Source organism: Aspergillus fischeri, genomic scaffold (genome assembly GCF_000149645.3).
Source record: "Aspergillus fischeri NRRL 181 1099437636264 genomic scaffold, whole genome shotgun sequence".
Classification (NCBI taxonomy): domain Eukaryota; kingdom Fungi; phylum Ascomycota; class Eurotiomycetes; order Eurotiales; family Aspergillaceae; genus Aspergillus; species Aspergillus fischeri.
In genome coordinates this window covers 657,066-676,446 of record NW_001509762.1, presented here as the reverse complement: position 1 = coordinate 676,446, position 19,381 = coordinate 657,066, and the positions used below count along the sequence as shown (strand labels likewise).

Below are 19,381 nucleotides of genomic sequence, written 5' to 3'. Positions count from 1 at the left end.
GAAGATACGCCTTCATTGTCTGCTATATCATTTATAATCGCATTCAAAACAAGTTCAGTTCAGGTCCATATTTCATACCGATGGACTGCTGATCCTGGCGCATCTGCCTACACTGTATCCGTACATTGGACAACCCCTTTCGCAGTTTACGACTCCCCGCGGGAAACTCCGACAGCAATCCTCAGAGTGTTTTAATCGGATACTGCCCGGATTTTGCTTGCTGGTGGATTCCACTTACACCCCTTAGACTGACCGAGTGGATTCCGGTTCTCACCCGGTTCCTCGGAAATTTTTCATCGCGCATCACTAGGTCGAACCGGACCTTCTTATTGGTCTTTCCCACAATTGCCTCAGTTTAGTTTATTTGCAACTGATTTTTCACACCATACGATAGACTAATTCTTTTCAAATATGCCCCGTGCACCGTAAATCACTCAATTCATCAATCATCAGACGAATCTGGACCGTGGTTAGACGCGGACGGGACCGTCTTGTTGACCCTGACTTGGAACCATCAACTTTCCTTCGGGCCCATTGGCGGAGGACGCCGATGGCCTCGAAAGAGTCATGTCGGTACGCCGTGGTGACAAAGCGATATCGATTACCTAATGAAGGGCCTCAGCACATCAGTTACGTGTAAGATCATGCCATTAGCTGGAGTTATGGGCAATTTCGATCAGAGAATTGTCTAATATCGTGTCATTTCTGCCATTGTCTTCCTCATTGTTTGGCAATTTTGATACTCATGTCATTATGTCGGAGATCAGGTCTCTCTGCACTTCGGATCTCAATTAGGAATCGTCTCTTTCAGCTCCGAAGATGATGGTCATCGTAGGTCTGCGTTTATTTTTAGATCTTCATCATGCTCATGCAAGCTGCGTCTAAATCTTTAAAAACCCAGTGTTCTCTGACCAGTTAACTGTCATTCTGCGCAATGAGCAGCTAATAATGGCAAGTATATCGCACATGAAGAGTAAAGCCAGTAGTTATACACTGCAGACATACTCATGCATCAAGCGAAGTCGAAGGACTGAAGCAGTCAAAAGTCCAATGTCAAACAGTCACGTGATATTATCGGCAAGGGGAACGAATCTGGAGTTCCAAGAGCCAGATCGCTTCCCCTTTTCTTTGTGCCACCGTGTCTATTTGCCATTGGGCGGTCGACTCTCGCCCCTGTGGAATATCGGCTTGGAACTTCAAGTTCATATGCTTCGTTATCATTGCTGATGATAGCAGACAGAGCATCAAAGCTGAGACGGACCGGTGGAGTTGATGATGCGGAATCCCCACTTGCAATCCGCAACCACCTAAACTGACACTGACAGCTTTGCATAATTGCATTACATCAATTGACCTCAGGTTGCGGGGCAAGTCAATTGATCTCGCGCATAACTGAACATTGCAGAGCTTTAATCTCTTCAAATCCTGTCACCATGCTCACCACGTCGCTGGTGACATGGGGCCTGACCCTCTCCGCCATTTTCCTCTTCTGGACCCTCTCCTCAACCAGCTCGTCCCCCTTTGCGCGCAACTTTCCTCGTCTCTTCAACAAACGGATATGCCTACTAATTGCCCACCCGGACGATGAGGCGATGTTCTTCTCCCCCACGGTACTGGCATTGACCAAACCAGAGCTAGGGAACCATGTGAAGATCCTCTGTCTGAGCAGCGGTACGCTAGGCTCCCTCCGCGCCACTCTCCCCCCAATCAATCAAACCCCCTAACACAGATCCGTAGGAGACGCCGACGGCCTCGGCCACATCCGCAAGAAGGAGCTCCAACAAAGCGCCAAACACCTCGGCCTCCGCGCCGACTCCGACGTCTTCATCGTCGACGACCCCGCCCGGTTTCCAGATAGCATGACAGCCACCTGGTCCGAGAGCGATGTGTCGTCGTTGCTCGCGTCCGCCTTTGCCCCCGATCTCGCCTCACAGTCGCAGTCATCCGCAGCCAGGAATCGGGTGCCTGGAAGGGGCGCCCCAACCGCAACCATCGACGTCCTGATCACCTTCGACAAACATGGTATCAGCAACCACCCCAACCACCGCTCGCTGTACCATGGTGCTGTGCATTTCCTCCGGGCCCTGATGAAGGATAAGGCGGGGTATACGTGCCCCGTGACGCTGTACACGCTTACCACGACGAGTATCCTACGGAAGTACATTGGGGTGTTGGATGCGCCGTGGACGATGGCGAGCGGGGCGCTGGGGTCGATCTTTGCTGGTGCGGCTAAGGGCGGGAAGGATGATATGCCGGGTAAACTGCTTTTCATCAGTGCGGTGGATGAGTATATCCGCGCGCAGGCGGCTATGGTCAAGGCGCATAAGAGCCAGATGGTCTGGTTTCGGTATGGGTGGATTACGCTGGGGAGGTATATGGTTGTTAATGATTTGAGGAGGGTGAGGGTATGACTGTGTACGATCTCCATTCTGGGAGGCCGAATTCGATTGTATTTATTTGTACATTTGCACAAATGGGAAATGAGATGAACTGATATCAGAACATTACTTGACAGAAGAATAAAAATGGACGCTGACATGAGAAGTGGTATCGGTGATGTTCAGGCGCAACACAACATACATGCGCTCTGAATGGGGTATCTAACAAAAGCATCTGCAGCAGATGGAAAGAAAAACAACATGGTCCGGTCGGAATGGATTGTACAAGAAAGGCGCCGTCAACACGAAAGGTCACTCAAGCTACAGCGAGAGGATTAGTCGTGGGATCAAAGATATCCTCGTCGTCCGCACTCCACCGAAGCGGTCTCTGCGAGGGGTATTCCGCTTCCAAAGCATGAGGCATAGCTCCAGCCCGTTCGTTCACCGCGTCGGCTTCAACTGCTTCTTCTAAGGCAGGTCTCCGTCTCACTGGGTTGGCAATCCGTTTCGTCACTCCCGAGAACAACCGCCTAACAGCAGGGATGTTCATTCTTCGCAATTCAGCAGGGTAGCACGCCCAGAAGAAGTCGTCGTCGAGTTCCCTGGCGTCTTCGTCGAGGACCAGGCCGTTATCGACGGTCGGCCGACGCACTGGTATCCTCCTGTGTGTGTTGAGCAGGCGGTCACCCCAGCAAGTTTCTCCGTGGACGTAGACGTCCCCGCTTCCGATCTGGAGCAAAACCGACTTGGGGAGGAAGTCCTGCCACTCTTCTATCACGCGGGGAAGTAGTTGACGCTCCCAGACAGGATTGTCGCGGCCGACCCAGCGAGGGTGTATGAGGAGAAGTTTCGCGAGCCGTTCCATGATGGTCGTCTGCTGGGCAGTGTGCATGCGAAGCACGTCGTATGTATGCACTGCCTCGGTGAATGCTCGAGACAGGAGCAGTTTGGGGTCGGCGCACGGTCTGCCGGTGTCTGAAGCTGTCGCCTCCGATTGCGGTGGACCAAGGTAGTTTTCGATGATCGCTCGAGCAGTTCGGCGTTTGCGTCGGGTCTCTTCGAGAATCGCGTATGCTGACTCCATGTACTGCCTGAAATCTGGTAGCTTGACCTGATCCCACGCTGTCTTGGCCAGGAGTTGGTACATCTCCATGGTGGGCTGGACGTTGAAAGGCTCCGACTTCATGGTTTGGCCCAGGGCCGTCAGGAACTCATATGGAACCTTTCCTTTTATATTGCGCTGGGCATCCTTACCGAAACGCGGGCGAGAAAGAACGAAGGACCGCTCGAGCAGCTCTTGCCAGACCTCTTCTGGGACCGGAATGTCGTAGGAGCTGGATATGAAGCTGACTGCCCCCATGGCTCCGGGAATGTCGTTGTTGGTGCCAAAGGCGTGTGCGACAGCGAACAAGAGGCGACTACTTGGATACAGAGGTGAAGAACGATCGTATTTCTTGGGGCGAGGAAGGCTCGATGAGTCTCCCGGCGCCGCCAGGGCGTCAATGTCGACGTTCCAAACCGTCTTCAACACGTGCTTCATTGTTTCCGTGGATCCCACCCTGGAAGACGCCATAATTACGTTCACGTAAGTACCCTCGTCGCCCGAAGTGCCTTCTTCCGTCATCTCGTTCAAAATCATCATGATGTCCTTGCGCACACTGCGGCGGGCAGTCCCATAGCCTTTCCATCCCAAGTTTGGGTCGTCGAAGCTTCGCTTACGGTAAGCGAACGGCGTTACTCGCAGATGATACTTCTCTCGGCCAGTGTAGGCCCCATCCCAAACCTTGGCTTCCATGTAGTAATTGTAGCAATGCACATCGGGGACAACATCGTCCTGACGCATGGCATGCCATACATGGTCGGCCATCAGCGCATCCCCGGTAGACCGCGCACAGTCCAGGAGATGGGTGTACTCTGCCAGTCCCAGTGTGTGACCCGCCGACCGTCTGATCGAGACGATCGAGGCAAGATTGCAAGCAAACTTATCGAAGATCCTGTCCAATTGCGGGTAACCTTTGAGCGCTACGGCAGATGGATGCAACGCGCGATAAATAGCTCTAAAAGGATCAGTGAAGTAGGCAGGAGACAGCAAGCGAAAGGCTTCTACAAAGGTACTCTCAGGTAACGATCCAACCAAGACTTCAAATTTGGGATCGAGTAATGCGTTCATGACCAGGTCCGGTTGACCATCTCGGACAATCGAGAAGAATTCATTTTTGAGCCCATTTGGCACTTCCTTCTTCTGTGCTTCAACATGGTCACCCGGTGACACGACTGTGCTCTGCGTCGATCTGATTGCATAAAAATGGGACAATAGCGGTGCAAACTCCCGGTGATAACCCGGAGGTCTTTGATGATTCTGCTGATGATCGAGATGATGCTGCTCCAAATGTGCTGGACACTGAGGATCGACGAATGACCGTGTCTGGCAAAGCGTGGGCCTGGGAGCGGAGCCTGTCAGTCGGGAGGACCCATAAGAGTGCCCGTAGCGGCCGATAATGGATCGAAACATGAAGAGCAGACCACGTGAGACGGTATAGTTCGGTAATATCAAGGGGGTCTCATGGACCCGGATTTTGCAGCAATTTATCCTGATGAAATTGAAAGATTTTAGAGAAGATGAGAGATGAAGAAACGAAAGAATGTCAGAAAAGGACACTCTCCAAGGAGCGACAATGCAGGGCCTTTTGTGCAATGTGAGGGGAAATGCATGGGGTAAGGCCTCAAGGCACTCCATCCCCTCTTCTGGTTGGCCGCTGCACTCTTGGCGTGGAATCCCTGCAATTGTCTGTGCCCGCGGATTTTACCTACTCTCAGACTGCGGCATACCTATCTACTGTCGTCCACAACCGTCACCAATTACAAGCTAGCCTCTTAGTGGTGGTAGCTTTATTATCCGTCTTACCTAGCTGTCTAGACATGGCCGACACCGAGGATACTGGCGCTGGATCTGTCTCCGAACCTTTGGATCTGGTCCGCCTCTCGCTCGATGAGATCGTCTTCGTGAAGCTCCGCGGCGATCGCGAGCTCAAGGGTCGTCTACACGTGAGTTGATCTGAGTGCTGGTCGCGTTTTTGCGCAAAATGCTTGATCTGACAGGGGATTTATGCAGGCCTACGATAGCCACTGCAATCTTGTGCTGGGTGATGTCGAGGAGACCATCTACGTGGTGGAGGAGGATGAGAATGAAGAGGAGACCATCCGAGTACGACAACCCATCAGATGGCCGATAGGCTTGTGGTCGCGTTCAATTGATGAGGACATGAGCTAACATTTCGGTCGGCGAATACAGACAATAAAGAAGCAAGAAGAGATGCTCTTTGTACGAGGTGAGCTCGAAATGAAACCATAGCCTCGATATTCGACCGCCATACTGATCCAGAACTTTTCTACGCAGGTGACTCGGTTGTATTGATCTCTCCACAGGCGTGATATTGCGATACATCAGATAGGAGGCTTAGGGACGACATGCAGTTCACCTGATGGAATATACAGCGGTATAGGGCAATGTAGATCCCTGCTGCTATATTCTGGGTTGCGACTACAGACACCGAACCAGACGATGGCCATTAGGTATCTCTTCAATATTCTCTGCAAACGGACAGAGCAATTGCACTATTCATCACAGAATGAAAAGTCGGAAACATTATGGCACAGGATGGACAGGGACTTATGTCATAACCTTAACGAAGAGCCTCATGAAAGTAGCGGTCACTATGTCGCTTGAATGTCTGGAAATAGATTTCGATTCACCAATAATATGGCTAGATGAATTCAATAGAAAATATGCCTTATGACACAGCCTTCATGTGGTGCGGCGCCGTGACTCAGTCGAAGGACTCGTAGTCCCCGAGGCGGCGATGACTCGCTATCGATAAAGCTTCCCCAGTTCCCGCAACTGAGCGCTTCTTTCCCACTTGCCTGACTCAACCCACCCTGCTGTCCTGTTCGTGACACCTCACTTGATCCTATATATCATTGATTGCTTGTGTCTGATCTTTGTACGTCCTGGTGAAGTCCTCACAAGCTGCCTGCCTCGAACATTCATAGTGGAATTATGATAATACGAATACGTGTCTGAATGCGCCACAGGCGACTTCATCTTTTAACCGGTTGAACAAGTACAGCTTTCAGAATTCTCCATTAGATTTCCATTTTTCTATTTGCTCTGTGTTTTGTACTTTGCTCTTTTCTTTTGTTGAATCCGGCCATGCCACACGGTCCCAAACTTTCTCTCGAGGAGCGGCGGAGAGGCGAGATAGTATGTTTCCCAACCTTTGTCATCTAGTGACAAGACTCGTTGAATTCCTGCTGATTATTCGCCGTCAAGGCCCTGAGTGAATTTGCAGAATATGCAGAGAAGCAGCAGTCGCATCGCTCGGCCCAGGTGGCCCCGAGCGATAGCGGCTACTCGACCGCGAGCATAGCCCAAGCCACCGAGGACCACGCGGAACTGGATATCCTCGACCAACTCACGCTATCCGATACCCCGAAGACGGCCAAGTTAAAAGACCTGCTGCTCGGTACGGGTGACGAAGCAGAAGATAGTCTGCAGCTGCTGGGCAGTATCCTGCAGGCCCGGATTGACGAGGGCCATGGGGAGACCATCTTTGACTTGGGACTCGAGGATGGTGGCGATTCCATGGGCTTTGACCTTGAGCAGTGGAATACGGCCCTGCAGCGTCTGCGAGAGGCGGCAGAGGCCCTCCCGGCGCATTGCCGAATCCTTCTTACCTGCAATGTGGGAGGCCCGGAGGAGTCGAAAACCAAGAATGACCGGATCAAGGGTGCCTGGGGCAAGATCCTGATCCGCCAGCCTGCGGATACTGTGGAGGAGATGGCTGAGATTAGAATAGCAGTTGTTGGGAATGTGGACGCCGGGAAGAGTACCATGCTTGGAGTCCTCGTCAAGGGGAATCTCGATGACGGACGAGGCAGGGCGCGAATCAATCTCTTCCGCCATAAGCATGAGGTCGAAAGCGGTCGGACCAGCTCCGTTGGACTGGAGATCATGGGCTTCGATAGCCACGGCGAGATTGTCGGCAGCTCGCAGGGTCGCAAACTCTCTTGGGAAGAGATAGGAAAGCGATCTGCGAAGGTGATCTCTTTCTCCGATCTGGCCGGTCATGAGCGCTACTTGAGAACTACTGTCTTTGGCATGTTGAGCAGCAGTCCCAACTACTGTCTACTGATGGTCGCAGCCAACAACGGTCTGATTGGTATGAGCAAAGAGCATCTGGGTATTGCCTTGGCTCTGAATGTGCCAGTCATGGTGATCATCACCAAGATCGATATCTGCCCTCCGCAGATCCTGCAGGAGACCGTCTCTCAGCTGACCAAGATTCTCAAGTCCCCCGGCGCTCGGAAAATTCCCATATTCGTGAAGGATATGGAGGAGACTATCAACACCGCGACTCAGTTCGTCAGTCAGCGCATTTGCCCCATCTTCCAAGTGTCCAATGTCACCGGTGAGAATCTGGAACTGGTACGGACATTTCTGAACATTCTTCCTCACCGGGGCCAATACAACACAGAAGCTCCCTTTGAATTTCTGATTAATGATACCTTCTCTGTTCCTCATGTCGGAACTGTGGTGTCTGGAGTGGCCAAGTCCGGGGTGATCCACGCTGGCGACTCGGTGCTCGTGGGCCCTGATTCTCTCGGCCAGTTCACCACGACTACAATCAAGTCGATTGAACGCAAGCGGATCCAAGTGAATGCTTGCTTTGCGGGACAGTCTGGCTCGTTTGCTCTCAAGCGTGTTCGTAGAAAAGAAGTCCGCAAGGGAATGGTGGTTCTCAAGAAATTGGAACAGCCTCCCAAGGTCTACCGAGAATTTGTCGCTGAAGGTACGTTCTATTATCTAGTGTTCATATATGATTTCTCGCTGACTTGGAACAGTTCTCATTCTTTCCCACGCTACAACGATCAAACCGAGGTATCAAGCAATGCTACACGTCGGCGCAGTGAGTCAGACTTGCTCAGTCATTGACATTGACCGCCCCTTCATCCGAACCGGTGATCGAGCTCTTGTTGCCTTCCGATTCATCCAACGTCCGGAATTCTTGGCCCCTGGCGATCGAGTCTTGTTCCGAGAGGGTAAAACCAAGGGCTTGGGGATCGTCAAGAGTGTCGGGTACGACCCGGATCATCCTCTTAACCCTGAAGCTAAGACCAAGTGATGCATCATTGCTTAGAGAGATGTGGGACTTGGTTCTTTTTTTTTTTTTTTTGGCCTATTGTTATCGATCAGTTTATGGTATTTTGGTTTCCTTCTCGCGTCCCTGCGATCAGCTGTGCTCTTTGCTTGGGCCTACTTTAGCTGCTTGTTGTTTCCCTCATGGACCATACATGGATAAATTTGCCCATGCAGGATAGGCTGCTGCATATCCTTCCTGCTGGGTTAAATTATCGATAGTCGTCATACATTTTACTGTTCATACTGCTCTATTGATCCCAGTATGCTTATCCTATAAATGACGTCGAGTGCAGGCATTAATACAAGTAGGATTAGACCCCCATCAAGGAGATTCAGAGACATCCATACCTAAGCCTATCATGTATCATACTGTTATTAACCCTCTACTCTTGGCTGCTCTCGTTGTCCTGTTTGACTGCCGCTGCTGTAGTGATGATATCACGTGGCTATGACGTCAAGCATCCCAACTACCAGACAGCTATGATGCCATTTCCCCAGTTGATCGTCGACGTATGTATCTCTGGCTGTCAGCCGCAAAGGATTATTTGATAGCTTAGGTTGATTGAGATCATCGATAAGACCAATAGCAGCAAGACGGTATTTACAGCACCTGTCACTTTGGTGATCCCTGTACCTTGCAACAGCCACCAGCTCCACTGACGTAGAGCGTCTTACTCTTGCCTCTTAAACTGTTAACGTGGTTATGATCTATTAAAGACAACCTGATTCTGGATCAGCTTCTATGGTTAATCGTCTACCACTCTTACACTCAGTCTTGGCATTGCTTGAGAGATAATCTAACCACGTTGATACCGACCTCGTCTTTGATAGATAGACCGCCTCACTGCCTGCTATACATCGTCCTATCATCCCAACGCCTGATAATGGAGTCTGTACAGAAGGCCGTACGTGATGCCGCTGACGGCTTGCGAAACCTCGCCTTCGGCCCACAGCAAGTCACAGAGGCTGCTACTCAGCATGGCGAGGAGCCTGTCTCCGGCGTACAGGGTCGAGGAACGCCGACTGATCCGTACGACGCTGGGAACAGAGATGGTGAGTTCCGAGTACTTTCATGACGACATGTTGTCGTGGGCGCGTCGCCTTGAGCGGCATTGTATGTGATGGGTTTGAACCTCAGCGGCTAACACTCTGCACGCAGAACAACCAGGCGCCCCCCAAACTCAAGACAACACCGCCGTCATCCCCGAGCCACTCGAATCCATTACACCCATTGAAATCAAGGCCACGGACGTCAGTTCCGCCCAAAGCACCTCGGACCAGGGCCCCGGAGCCGGAGCCGGAGCCGGAGCAGGGCTCACTACCGCTCTCCCTGTAGCTCCGCAGCCATCCTCTACACCTGCACAGGAAAAGTCGCAGTCGCAATCTACAACCCCCAACACCAACCTAGAATCCGGATCCGGACCCGGCAACCCAGCCGTGGACGAACCCTCGCCCGCACAAGAGCAGTCGAATCCCACCGCCAGCTCGGCAGACACCACCACCAGCACCGGCACCGGCACCAGCAACAGCAGCACAGGAAGCTCAAGCAGCAGCAACAACAACAACGCACCCACCCACTCTGAGCCCGAGAAATCTGCCCCCGAACAACGATCTCAGACCATGCCCGACGGCGACAGCAGCTCGCAGCAGAACGAGGACGGCGGCGTACCTGGCGGTGTTGAGCGCGCTCCGCCTACCACTACGCAGCAGGTAAGCGTCGAGGCGCTGAAGGGGCCGCAGGGTCCTGCGCCTCGGGATGCGTATGAGTTTGAGAAGGAGATCGATGGGCAGCCGTCGAAGACGAGGACTGGTTAGTATCGACCTTTTATGTGTTTGTGCATGTGACGTGTGGACGGTGGCTAAGCTAATGGTTTCATAGGTCAAGATGCGGATGAAAAGGGCGATTCGGGGAATCACCATCATAGGATGGGACATATGAAGGAGCGGCTGGGGAAGGTGTTCAAGCATGGTAATCATTGAGAATGAGTATTGGAGGTTCGTTGGATTTGGTTTGATCTTATGAGTAGGGCTTCGGCTTAATGTATCGCGCTGGAGATTGTCATCTACTATTCCGAATGTCATGTATGTGCAAATCTGCTCGCAGTACTGCGTAAGACTTCGTAACAAGTTTCAAGGAGCAACATCAAGGGGTATATAATATGGTAGCTCCATGTACTCCGTACTTTGCCATGGTCACACGACTACTCAAACAACAACTTCAACTCCTCAATTCTCTCCTTCCTCTTCTCATCCTCGGATCCATCACCACCAACCCGCAAGCCCAACGACCCCGCAATATTCATCTTGCGCTCCTGCACCCGTAACATGCGCCCCTCGATCGAGTCCTTGACGATAAACCGCGTCACAGAGACGTCACGCAGCTGGCCCATTCGATGCACACGATCGATCGCTTGAGCCTCAATCGCAAAGCTCCACCACGGATCCATCATGAAGACGTTACTGGCAGCCGTGAGATTGAGGCCGACGCCGCCGGCGCGCAAACTGATCAGTAGCACGGTGGGGCTTTTGGTTGACGACCGGCTGTTCTTTGATGAGATTCTCACCCGGGGCGTGTCCGGCCCTTCGTCCTCGTCGATTTCCTCCTGGTCGAAGGTCTCGGTTCTGCTGAATTCCGCGAGCACCTCGGCTCGGGCCTTTTGCGGCATTGTCCCGTCGAGACGGACGTAGGAGATGCCGGCTTTGGTAAGTTGCGGGCCGATCAGGTCGAGGAAGCTGGTGAATTGGGAGAAGACGACGGACTTTGTGTTTGCAGGGACGCGGCTGAGGTGGTTGATCAGGGCGTGGATCTTGGCGGAGGTGTGTGCTGATGGTGAGAGAGGGTTGATGCGTCGGAGGGAGATCCGGGGTGCTGGGTGCGGACTGGAAGCAGGGGTGCTGCTGTAGAGATCGGTCTCTGTAGGGGTCGAACTAGGCGATTGGTGACGGATCACTTCGAAGACGTCTCGTGAGGTAACTGGTGCTCGACATGAAAAGCACCGAGGCGTCACGCCCTTGTCTGTTTGGTGGCGTATATAGTCCTCCAAGCATTTCTTACATGCGCTGTGCCAACAGGCTGTGACAGCAGGATCGATCATGGGCTCTTCCGAGCAAATGGGACATTCTCCGCTGGATTCGGTTTGAATCTGCCTCAGGGCATGGGTGGTGAATTTGGCGCCAGGGTCCTGCGCCTCGGCCAAATCCGCGTTTTCCATGCTGGCTGAGAAGCGGTCTATAAGCTCTTGCAGATCCATGTCGTCTTTCAACTCGTTAGCTGCATCAGCTGTCGCCGCTGCATCTTCCTCATCTGCTACAATGGTCCTGTTACGCGTGAGGATAGGATGGCAGCAAGTCTGTCGGAGACGGAGGATCTGAGCAAAGATTGTCGAGAATGACTTCAGGAGCGTACCGGCTTCGATGTTGTCGTTGAAAGTCCGTTTGGCTCTGGTGAAGATATAGTCGTAGATTTCGCGTTCTTGCTCAGAAAGGTCTACTTCGACAATGTCAATGGTCCGTCGTGGCAGTGGCACCAAAGGTTCTCCCTCGGGGGTTTTCATTGTCTTCGTCCGACGGAGAACCAAAGGCTCAAGGACTGTCTGCACTACATTGAGGGCTCGAACGTAGTCTTTAGACTCAAATGGTACGGTGATGAACGTCTTCCAGAACGAAAAGTTGTTCCAGGGCTCAACTTGTAGGAACCGCACCAAGCTGAAAAGGTCCTCAAGGCGGTTCACAATAGGCGTTCCTGTGAGCACCCATCGATGTGTTGCTCTCAGCTCGTAACAAGCCCTTGCCGTCTTTGAGCGTCGATTCTTAATGACATGGGCTTCATCAAGGATGACGCGGAAGAAGTCCACAGAAAACAAGCCACCGTGAGTATTGGAATTAAACATTGCGAGCTGACGGGATTCCGACAGTACAACGCCATAACTGGTGATTATAATGTTAGGCGCAGCGGGATTGCCAGCAGAACAGAGCTCTTGCAGATTGGCGGACTTGTCGGCACCATAATACATCAGGACCTTCATCGTTCCCTGTTCCGAGGCCTTCATCGCCTCGCTTTCCCACTGAGACAGGAGAGAGGTTGGAGCCACGACAAGGGTCGTGTTTGGAGCAGGCAGAACGGCGCTGGAAGAGCTAGGCATCCTTACGAGCTCAGTGGAAGAGCTTGGACCCTCCCGGCTCGGAGACACATTTCGATGGGAGTGTATGAGACCCAGCATTTCAATGGTTTTGCCCAAGCCCATTTCGTCGGCCAGTATGCCACCCAGACAATGCTGTTCCTGTGCCGGAAAGTCAAGACTGAGCTCTCCTGAGTACGGATTAACGTAGAAATGTGCCTGCCCCTCGACTGCTGGCAAATCTTTGTCATCAACATCCTTCGTTGGCCACGTGTATTCCTCCCACAGAGGGTGCATTGACAATTCTCTGCCAGACTTCTTATCTTTCTCTTTTGCCAGCATCCAGTGAAGTGCTTGCCTCTGGTACTTGCGCAGGTTCAGCACAAAGCTTGACGGAGGTTGAGCCTCCGGCATGTTGAAATCGAAGGACTGCGCCTTCTTGTATAGAGTATCGAGCTGATCTTCTTCTAGCTCTGGAGATTCTTCATCTTCGGATGATTCGTTCGACTTGCCTTCTCTCTTCGTCTTGTCGTATTGTTCTGCAATCTCTGCCGCACGGAGCAGCCCTTCCTTTTTGTGTTTTTTGGTCATGTCGTTGACAGTGGTCGGTTGCAGACCAATTTCATCAAAAAGCTTCACAAGCGCCACCTGACGAAGTCGCAGCTGCTTCTCTTCGGCGCTTTCTTGCTCTTCGAATAACGCGGTTGACCGGTTGTCGTCGCTCATATTCCAACGATTCCGTGGCAAAAACGCCTCTTTACGTAAATAACACCATAATTGCAGATATATCGTATCGTTGACCCGGACCCTGTCAGGCGCAAAGACGCAAATACCTTCAAATCTGCAGATCTTCTGATCGATCAGAGTTGAAACCCATTCGGCTGTCTCTCGAGGTAACCTTCCAATTTCTTGACCGGATTTGTTTGTGAACCGAGTCAGGACATCCCCCTTCTGATTGGTGATGAGCTTGCCTCCTCGGCCACGTTTGGATACCGGCTGAGACCTCGCCCGTTCAACATTGACATGCTCCCCGTGTTTGAGTAGACCGACACCGCTTCTTGTAGCCCAAGCTCCGACGCCGAAAGCACCAATGTATCTCGAAGATTGCGGAAGACTGCGGCGCGACGGCGCCTGGTTCGGTTTCTTGTTAATCGTTGTATTGACTGTCTGGGGAATCGGCTCGTTGACCGGGGTGCAAGGATTGGAGAGTGTTTGTTGCCGAGAGGCCACAGGAGGCTGACTCAGACTGTTGTTCGACGACTTCCATGAGCCGTCGAAGTAGATGTTGACCGCTCGCTCCAGATCATCGCCAGAGGCTTTGCGAATCTTCTCCACTGATTCCGGGGAAAGATGTTCTCCAACGATGCTAGCAAAGGTGGCAGTATCGAATCCACCCGAACTCTGAAATGCTTGTGCTTCGGAAACTGTCCTCTCCCCACTTGGTTGTCCACCATATCCGTTAGTCAGACCTTGGTCAACTCGTTGATCTTGCCGAGCATGTATTGAAGGAGAGTGGTTGAGGACTTCATGGTCAACGGCTCCGTTGTTCTGTTCGTCTTCTTTGGGCAAGTTATCCCTCTTATCTTCTGGGCTTAAGTCTGGGCTCCCTTCGCGAGACTCCTTAACGTTTGGAAACGGGAGGGTGCCGTTCAGCTGCTGCCGTTGAACGTCACTTCCCTCTGGTCCAGCAGAGGAAATCGTAGACGCGTCGTGATTCGTGGCAACCGGTGCGGCTTCGTTAGAAGGTGGGTGTGTATCCTCTTCGTCAACGAAAAATCGTCTTTTCTTTAAAGGCCGTTCATTCAGATCCCCAAAAACCATTTTATAAGTCTTACCTCAGATCAGATGGCCGAATTTATGACGAGGGGATGTTGGAGATCGAGCGTAGAAGCCATCAAAATTGATACGCCTGATCATTAATGGACGGGAGACGCGCCGAGACCGAGAACGACGCGATGGACCGCAGCACTTCGGGCCGACGTCATTCTTCAATAAATTTATGGGCGGCTTCAATTGTCACCTTGTCGTCCATACGCTCAGCAGTTCATCCATATAGATTATTTTCTTTTTTCTCGGTATATTTCGAGCTCAGAGGTCCACTGCATCATTGAGATTTTGGTCTGCTGACAAGGTATCTAAAAGATCCAACTATGTGCATGCCAGCAATCCTCTGAAGCAGAAACGCCCTAATTCAAAAAACCTCATACAAAATGTCATTGCTAGAGGAAATTGCCCGTGCATGTCGTGCCGGGACACGATCATGTCGCATTTCCCGGATTAGAGTACAACCACAGCAACGAAGGCATCTCACTCGATCAGCACCAGCCGCCAGTCCCGTCTCTGGCGCAGCTGAAGCAGAAGTCCAAGCTGCGCGGAAATACTGCTCAGATCTCCTTCTGTACGAGAGCCATTTTCTTCTTTTCGAGGCCAACCAAAACTAACCTGCAACGTATAGGAAATATGACCGGCCCTCCTACACCCTCAGCACGTTCATCCCGCAGAAATCGCAAACATTCTACCTCGCCCTCCGAGCCCTCAATGTCACCCTCTCCATGATCCCCGAGACCACATCCTCTTACACAATTGGATTAATGCGGCTGCAATTCTGGCGCGACGCCGTCACCAAGATCCTCGCCGGCTCACCCCCCAAGGAACCCATCGCCATCCTCTTGGCGTCCGCAATTACAGACCTCAACGAGCGCACACAAGGCCAAGCCCGCATCAGCAAAGCCTGGCTGAACAAGATGATCAACGCGCGGGAGCAAACCCTTACAAACGACCCGTACCCTACTGTCGCCGCGCTAGAAACCTACGCAGAAAACACCTACTCGACCCTGCTCTACCTGACACTGTCCTCGCTGCCCATGACGTCCATCACAGCCGACCACGTCGCATCGCACATCGGCAAAGCAGCCGGTATCGCCGCGGTCCTCCGCGGCCTGCCGCTGGTTGCGTTCCCGCCTCCTCAGGCCCAGTCACCCACGCAGCCTGCCTCGGGCAACTTCGGAGGAACCAAGCAAGGCGCGGTGATGCTGCCGCTGGACGTCATGGCGCAGGCGGGCGTCAAGGAGGAAGATGTCTTCCGGATGGGCGGCGATGCCCCGGGACTCCGTGATGCCGTCTTCACGGTTGCGACGCGGGCGAGCGATCATCTGATTACTGTGCAGCAGATGCTGAGCAACCTCCGCGCTGGGCAGGATGTAGGGCATGACTTTGAGCATGCGGGTGAGGAGGGGCATGAGTACCTCGCGAACAGGGGCCAACGCGACGAGTCGCCTTTAGACGAGGTGAATCGGGCGTTTGGTGTCTTCATGCCTGCGGTGAGCACGCGACTGTGGCTGGATAGGTTGGAGAAGGTCGATTTCGATATCTTCCGGCCGGAGCTCCTACGGTCTGACTGGAGGCTGCCCTGGAAGGCTTACTTGGCGTTTAACCGGAAGTCTCTCTGATATGGGTGCTTCTCATGGCGAGGACCTGTCTGTACAATTTATGTACGAGTATAAACAGATATTATTTTCACCGTGTATATAGTCTCGTATGTACTGTACTATAGATTGTATCCGCCCATCAAGGATCAGACCTAAGTCTCCATCTATACGCCTATCCCCATTGCTGCATATAATCTCAAGCTTGTTTCATGGTCTTTCGCTCCCGTCTCTGCTTCCTCGAGCTGGTGATCAACCGTCTCTGCGCCAGCAGCACCGCGTAGCGCTGAATCTTGTCCCGCCTGTTGTCAAAGCATTAGCACTGTTTCCGTCTCTAGGACGAATGTCACTTACATCAGAAAAATAGTCGTTGCGAAGACAAAAGGGACCGCAATCATCCAGAAGTAACTTTTCAGAGAAGTTAGTATGTCTCGAGATTGACGGAACCGAACGAAACGTACGAATCACTATGCTGGATTCCAGAGAAGTGCTCAAAGTTCATTCCAAAGTAACCCTAGCTTGCAGTTAGTACACAGTGACTTCCCCAAACAGTTGCAAGTTTCGACGAACAGTCAAGAATGTCAATGGCAGATAGAAGCATGTTACAAGTGTCAGCTGCTTCATACTTTCGTTCTGATAGGCTCCTACAGGCAGTCAGCACATGAAGCTCAACTCGTCCTCGCAGGGATATTACCGATTGTGTTGAATATCAGATCAATCATGTTATCAGCAGCACGTCTCATTTGATCGTATGTCTCCACAATGGTTATACAATGGTCCAGCGCATCACCTAGGTATGTATGGCACATGTGGCTGATGGAAACACTTGATCCACCTAAGCTCTTGAGATTCGGCGTGGCTACGCCCACCTGGGGCTGAGTGTCTGTGGAGTTGAAACCTGACATTGAGAGTGGCGTTGCAGTACCGAGTTGCTTGAGACCGAAGCCAGGCGTACTGACGGGCTCTGAGCGATGGTCACGGAGGGCATTGATGACCGTCACAATCGGCTGCATGCAGCTTCTCAAAACAGCAATTTCGGACGTTAGTATATACAAGCTTTTGGATTGATCCACGTCGGGATCTGTGAGAACTTCAAGTTCCAGGTCACCGATTGCGTCTTGATAGGCACTCGTCACTGGAATAGCCAAGTCAATTATGGCATCCAATATCGCCTGCAAGAGCATGCTGGCATCACAGGATTGGCGCAAAATGGTCTCCGATGAACTGAGGCGACGAACAATAGGCGCCTCAATGTCGTCGGCACTGGTCTCGAAGAAGGAGGTGACCGTATTATCTGCATGCAAGAATAGCGAAACCTGTTCCAGTGTGACACTCAGACCCTTCGATGCCAGAACAGCGTGGCGTTCCATGAACGCGATCCTGTCCTCGTTCGGGCCTCCGCGGAAGCGCTGAATGCTGCGCGCCGTGTGCCCTGCATTGACAACGTCACCCAGATTGGACTGGGCTTTTGGCGAGGCTCTCCCTGACGAAGGGCGAACGCTCGCCCCATTAGCATATCTGTCGTCTGCCTCCTTCGCTGACCGAAATGTGAAGAGATCCTTCAATGCGGCCACAACGAGAGATCTTTTGGTTGGTCGCTTCAGTAGTGAATGGGTCTTCCCACTTGATGTCGAACTTCTGCGGTCGCGGGCAAATGAGCTTCGTCCGTCTTCTTCTTCCTCTTCAGAGTCACTGCTAGACTCCTCCCTGAGCTTTACCAGTTTCTGCAAGGTAAGCACGATATAAGCGTGATCCGAATACCAGTCCGCCTTCGTACGATTTGTCGTGTTGATCATGTCCTCAATTGCAAGTCTGTGGAGGCCCTTGTGTTTTCCTAAAATCCTGATCACATCCCAGCTCAGTCCATTGACATTGATCCACCTGCACTGGACCCAGGGCTCTCTTTGTCGCTCGAGGAAGGCTTCCAGCGTGTCATTGTCCAGCTCGTACTGCCGCATTTCATGTTGCGAAAAGTCCACCACGATTATCTCGCATCTTCTGTGTAATTCAGTAGGTATATGAGGCGCCCAATCGGCGCCGTAGGCGGGAGGAGGTTTGTTCGGGTCAATGCCTGGTTCTGTCCCCGGTTGCCAATTGGGATTATGAGCAACGCTGTCGGGATGATACGAGCGGGCTGTGTTGGAGCGTCGCACACGATGTTTGACCGTATCCTGCGATGCGATTCGAGCCGCAGAAGTGAATGTTTCAGGAGAACGAGGAGCCACTCCCTTGGCGGGCGTGGAAAAGGGCGATGGCGGTGCGATAGATGCCAGCGGATTTGCCTCGATGTCTCTTTCATCGAGAGAGACAGGCGGCAGCTCAATGGTCCGCGCATGATCGAGTGAGTGAATGCTCATGGTGACGAACGACTATGATGGTTTGTGCGCGAGCTACAGGCATAACATCCTTGTCGCATGAAGCCGGCAAGCCTTGATCAAACGAAGTTGATTTGGCGAGTAATCGCGCAAGGTATCGAAAGGAAGCGCACAATCTAAAAAAATGATCTCAAAATTATTATGGAAGTAGCTTTCCGTCCCAGGTCAGAGCAAGGAGAAACTGTGAGCACCTCATCAAGATGCAGGAGGGCCCAAAGGAAGAGTTCATCGCGGGGATTTTGACTTTGTTGAATGCGCTTGGATCTGCTTCTGTGGACGACAAGCGGAGAAGCTCTGGACGGAACTAAAAATTGCACAAGTAAGGTGAAATATATAGGAATTCGTGGATGGCAAGGTTCGCGCCGTGTTCCTTCGGTTTCGATGATTGCGGAGTTGCAATCTCATTAAGGTCCGCCGTCTCGTCTCATCCACGGATGCGGCGTGTTTAGGGGGACAGACGGACACCTCTTGGCAACTGGCAAATGATTGGAGCTGATTCTCACAGTAACAGAATAAGGAGAAATCATAAGATTGACCTTGTTTACAACCGTGATGCTTAACTGGTTCATCTTATGTTCATCCAGAACAGGATGGTTACAGCAGTCTCTCTTAATACGTCATCCTGAACAGCGGAATGTCAATCCTTTCCGGACTTTGATACTTGATATTATCCATCATCTACGAGGATATACCCTATCGAACAAGTTCAAGGACAGACTTGGAAATACGTTATCGAATTGGCAGCTAGTCAGCACACGAGAATCAATCTCGCGGCCATCATACTCTGCTCGGTCAACGGAGCACACGGACTCTTAAATTTCAATTCGGTACAGTTATCAGTAAGCCCATCGATTAGGATGTCCTAGAGAAATGAATTCAAAATATG

General features: G+C 52.0%; 8 protein-coding genes across 8 annotated transcripts, besides 2 other annotated features; 5 read left to right on the top strand and 3 right to left on the bottom strand.

Moving 5' to 3' along the window:
- Positions 1 to 1,433: 1,433 nt before the first annotated feature.
- NFIA_074660 (PIG-L family deacetylase) lies at positions 1,434 to 2,411 on the top strand (the record flags this gene model as incomplete). The annotated part of the gene is made up of 2 exons (XM_001259442.1): positions 1,434 to 1,671; positions 1,738 to 2,411. 2 exons carry the CDS (start codon positions 1,434 to 1,436, stop codon positions 2,409 to 2,411), a joined length of 912 nt encoding a protein of 303 aa, XP_001259443.1.
- Positions 2,412 to 2,694: 283 nt separating this feature from the next.
- On the bottom strand, positions 2,695 to 4,890 carry NFIA_074650 (uncharacterized protein; the record flags this gene model as incomplete). The annotated part of the gene is made up of 1 exon (XM_001259441.1): positions 2,695 to 4,890. The coding sequence occupies one exon, from the start codon at positions 4,888 to 4,890 to the stop codon at positions 2,695 to 2,697; it is 2,196 nt and encodes a 731-aa protein (XP_001259442.1).
- Positions 4,891 to 5,297: 407 nt separating this feature from the next.
- Positions 5,298 to 5,649, top strand: NFIA_074640 (U4/U6-U5 snRNP complex subunit LSM3; the record flags this gene model as incomplete). The annotated part of the gene is made up of 2 exons (XM_001259440.1): positions 5,298 to 5,423; positions 5,491 to 5,649. 2 exons carry the CDS (start codon positions 5,298 to 5,300, stop codon positions 5,647 to 5,649), a joined length of 285 nt encoding a protein of 94 aa, XP_001259441.1.
- Positions 5,650 to 6,588: 939 nt separating this feature from the next.
- NFIA_074630 (putative GTP binding protein (GTPBP1)) lies at positions 6,589 to 8,560 on the top strand (the record flags this gene model as incomplete). Its single annotated transcript, XM_001259439.1, has 3 exons — positions 6,589 to 6,639; positions 6,709 to 8,227; positions 8,280 to 8,560. 3 exons carry the CDS (start codon positions 6,589 to 6,591, stop codon positions 8,558 to 8,560), a joined length of 1,851 nt encoding a protein of 616 aa, XP_001259440.1.
- A 901-nt stretch (positions 8,561 to 9,461) lies between these two features.
- Positions 9,462 to 10,392, top strand: NFIA_074620 (uncharacterized protein; the record flags this gene model as incomplete). The annotated part of the gene is made up of 2 exons (XM_001259438.1): positions 9,462 to 9,630; positions 9,737 to 10,392. 2 exons carry the CDS (start codon positions 9,462 to 9,464, stop codon positions 10,390 to 10,392), a joined length of 825 nt encoding a protein of 274 aa, XP_001259439.1.
- Positions 9,864 to 9,887: a microsatellite.
- Positions 10,064 to 10,143: a microsatellite.
- A 386-nt stretch (positions 10,393 to 10,778) lies between the features above and the next one.
- On the bottom strand, positions 10,779 to 14,516 carry NFIA_074610 (DEAD/DEAH box helicase; the record flags this gene model as incomplete). The annotated part of the gene is made up of 1 exon (XM_001259437.1): positions 10,779 to 14,516. One exon carries the CDS (start codon positions 14,514 to 14,516, stop codon positions 10,779 to 10,781), a length of 3,738 nt encoding a protein of 1,245 aa, XP_001259438.1.
- Positions 14,517 to 14,905: 389 nt separating this feature from the next.
- Positions 14,906 to 16,144, top strand: NFIA_074600 (uncharacterized protein; the record flags this gene model as incomplete). Its single annotated transcript, XM_001259436.1, has 2 exons — positions 14,906 to 15,093; positions 15,151 to 16,144. The coding sequence occupies 2 exons, from the start codon at positions 14,906 to 14,908 to the stop codon at positions 16,142 to 16,144; spliced, it is 1,182 nt and encodes a 393-aa protein (XP_001259437.1).
- A 175-nt stretch (positions 16,145 to 16,319) lies between these two features.
- Positions 16,320 to 18,477, bottom strand: NFIA_074590 (putative CorA family metal ion transporter; the record flags this gene model as incomplete). The annotated part of the gene is made up of 4 exons (XM_001259435.1): positions 16,320 to 16,422; positions 16,475 to 16,528; positions 16,582 to 16,634; positions 16,990 to 18,477. 4 exons carry the CDS (start codon positions 18,475 to 18,477, stop codon positions 16,320 to 16,322), a joined length of 1,698 nt encoding a protein of 565 aa, XP_001259436.1.
- Between the last annotated feature and the right edge of the window lie 904 nt (positions 18,478 to 19,381).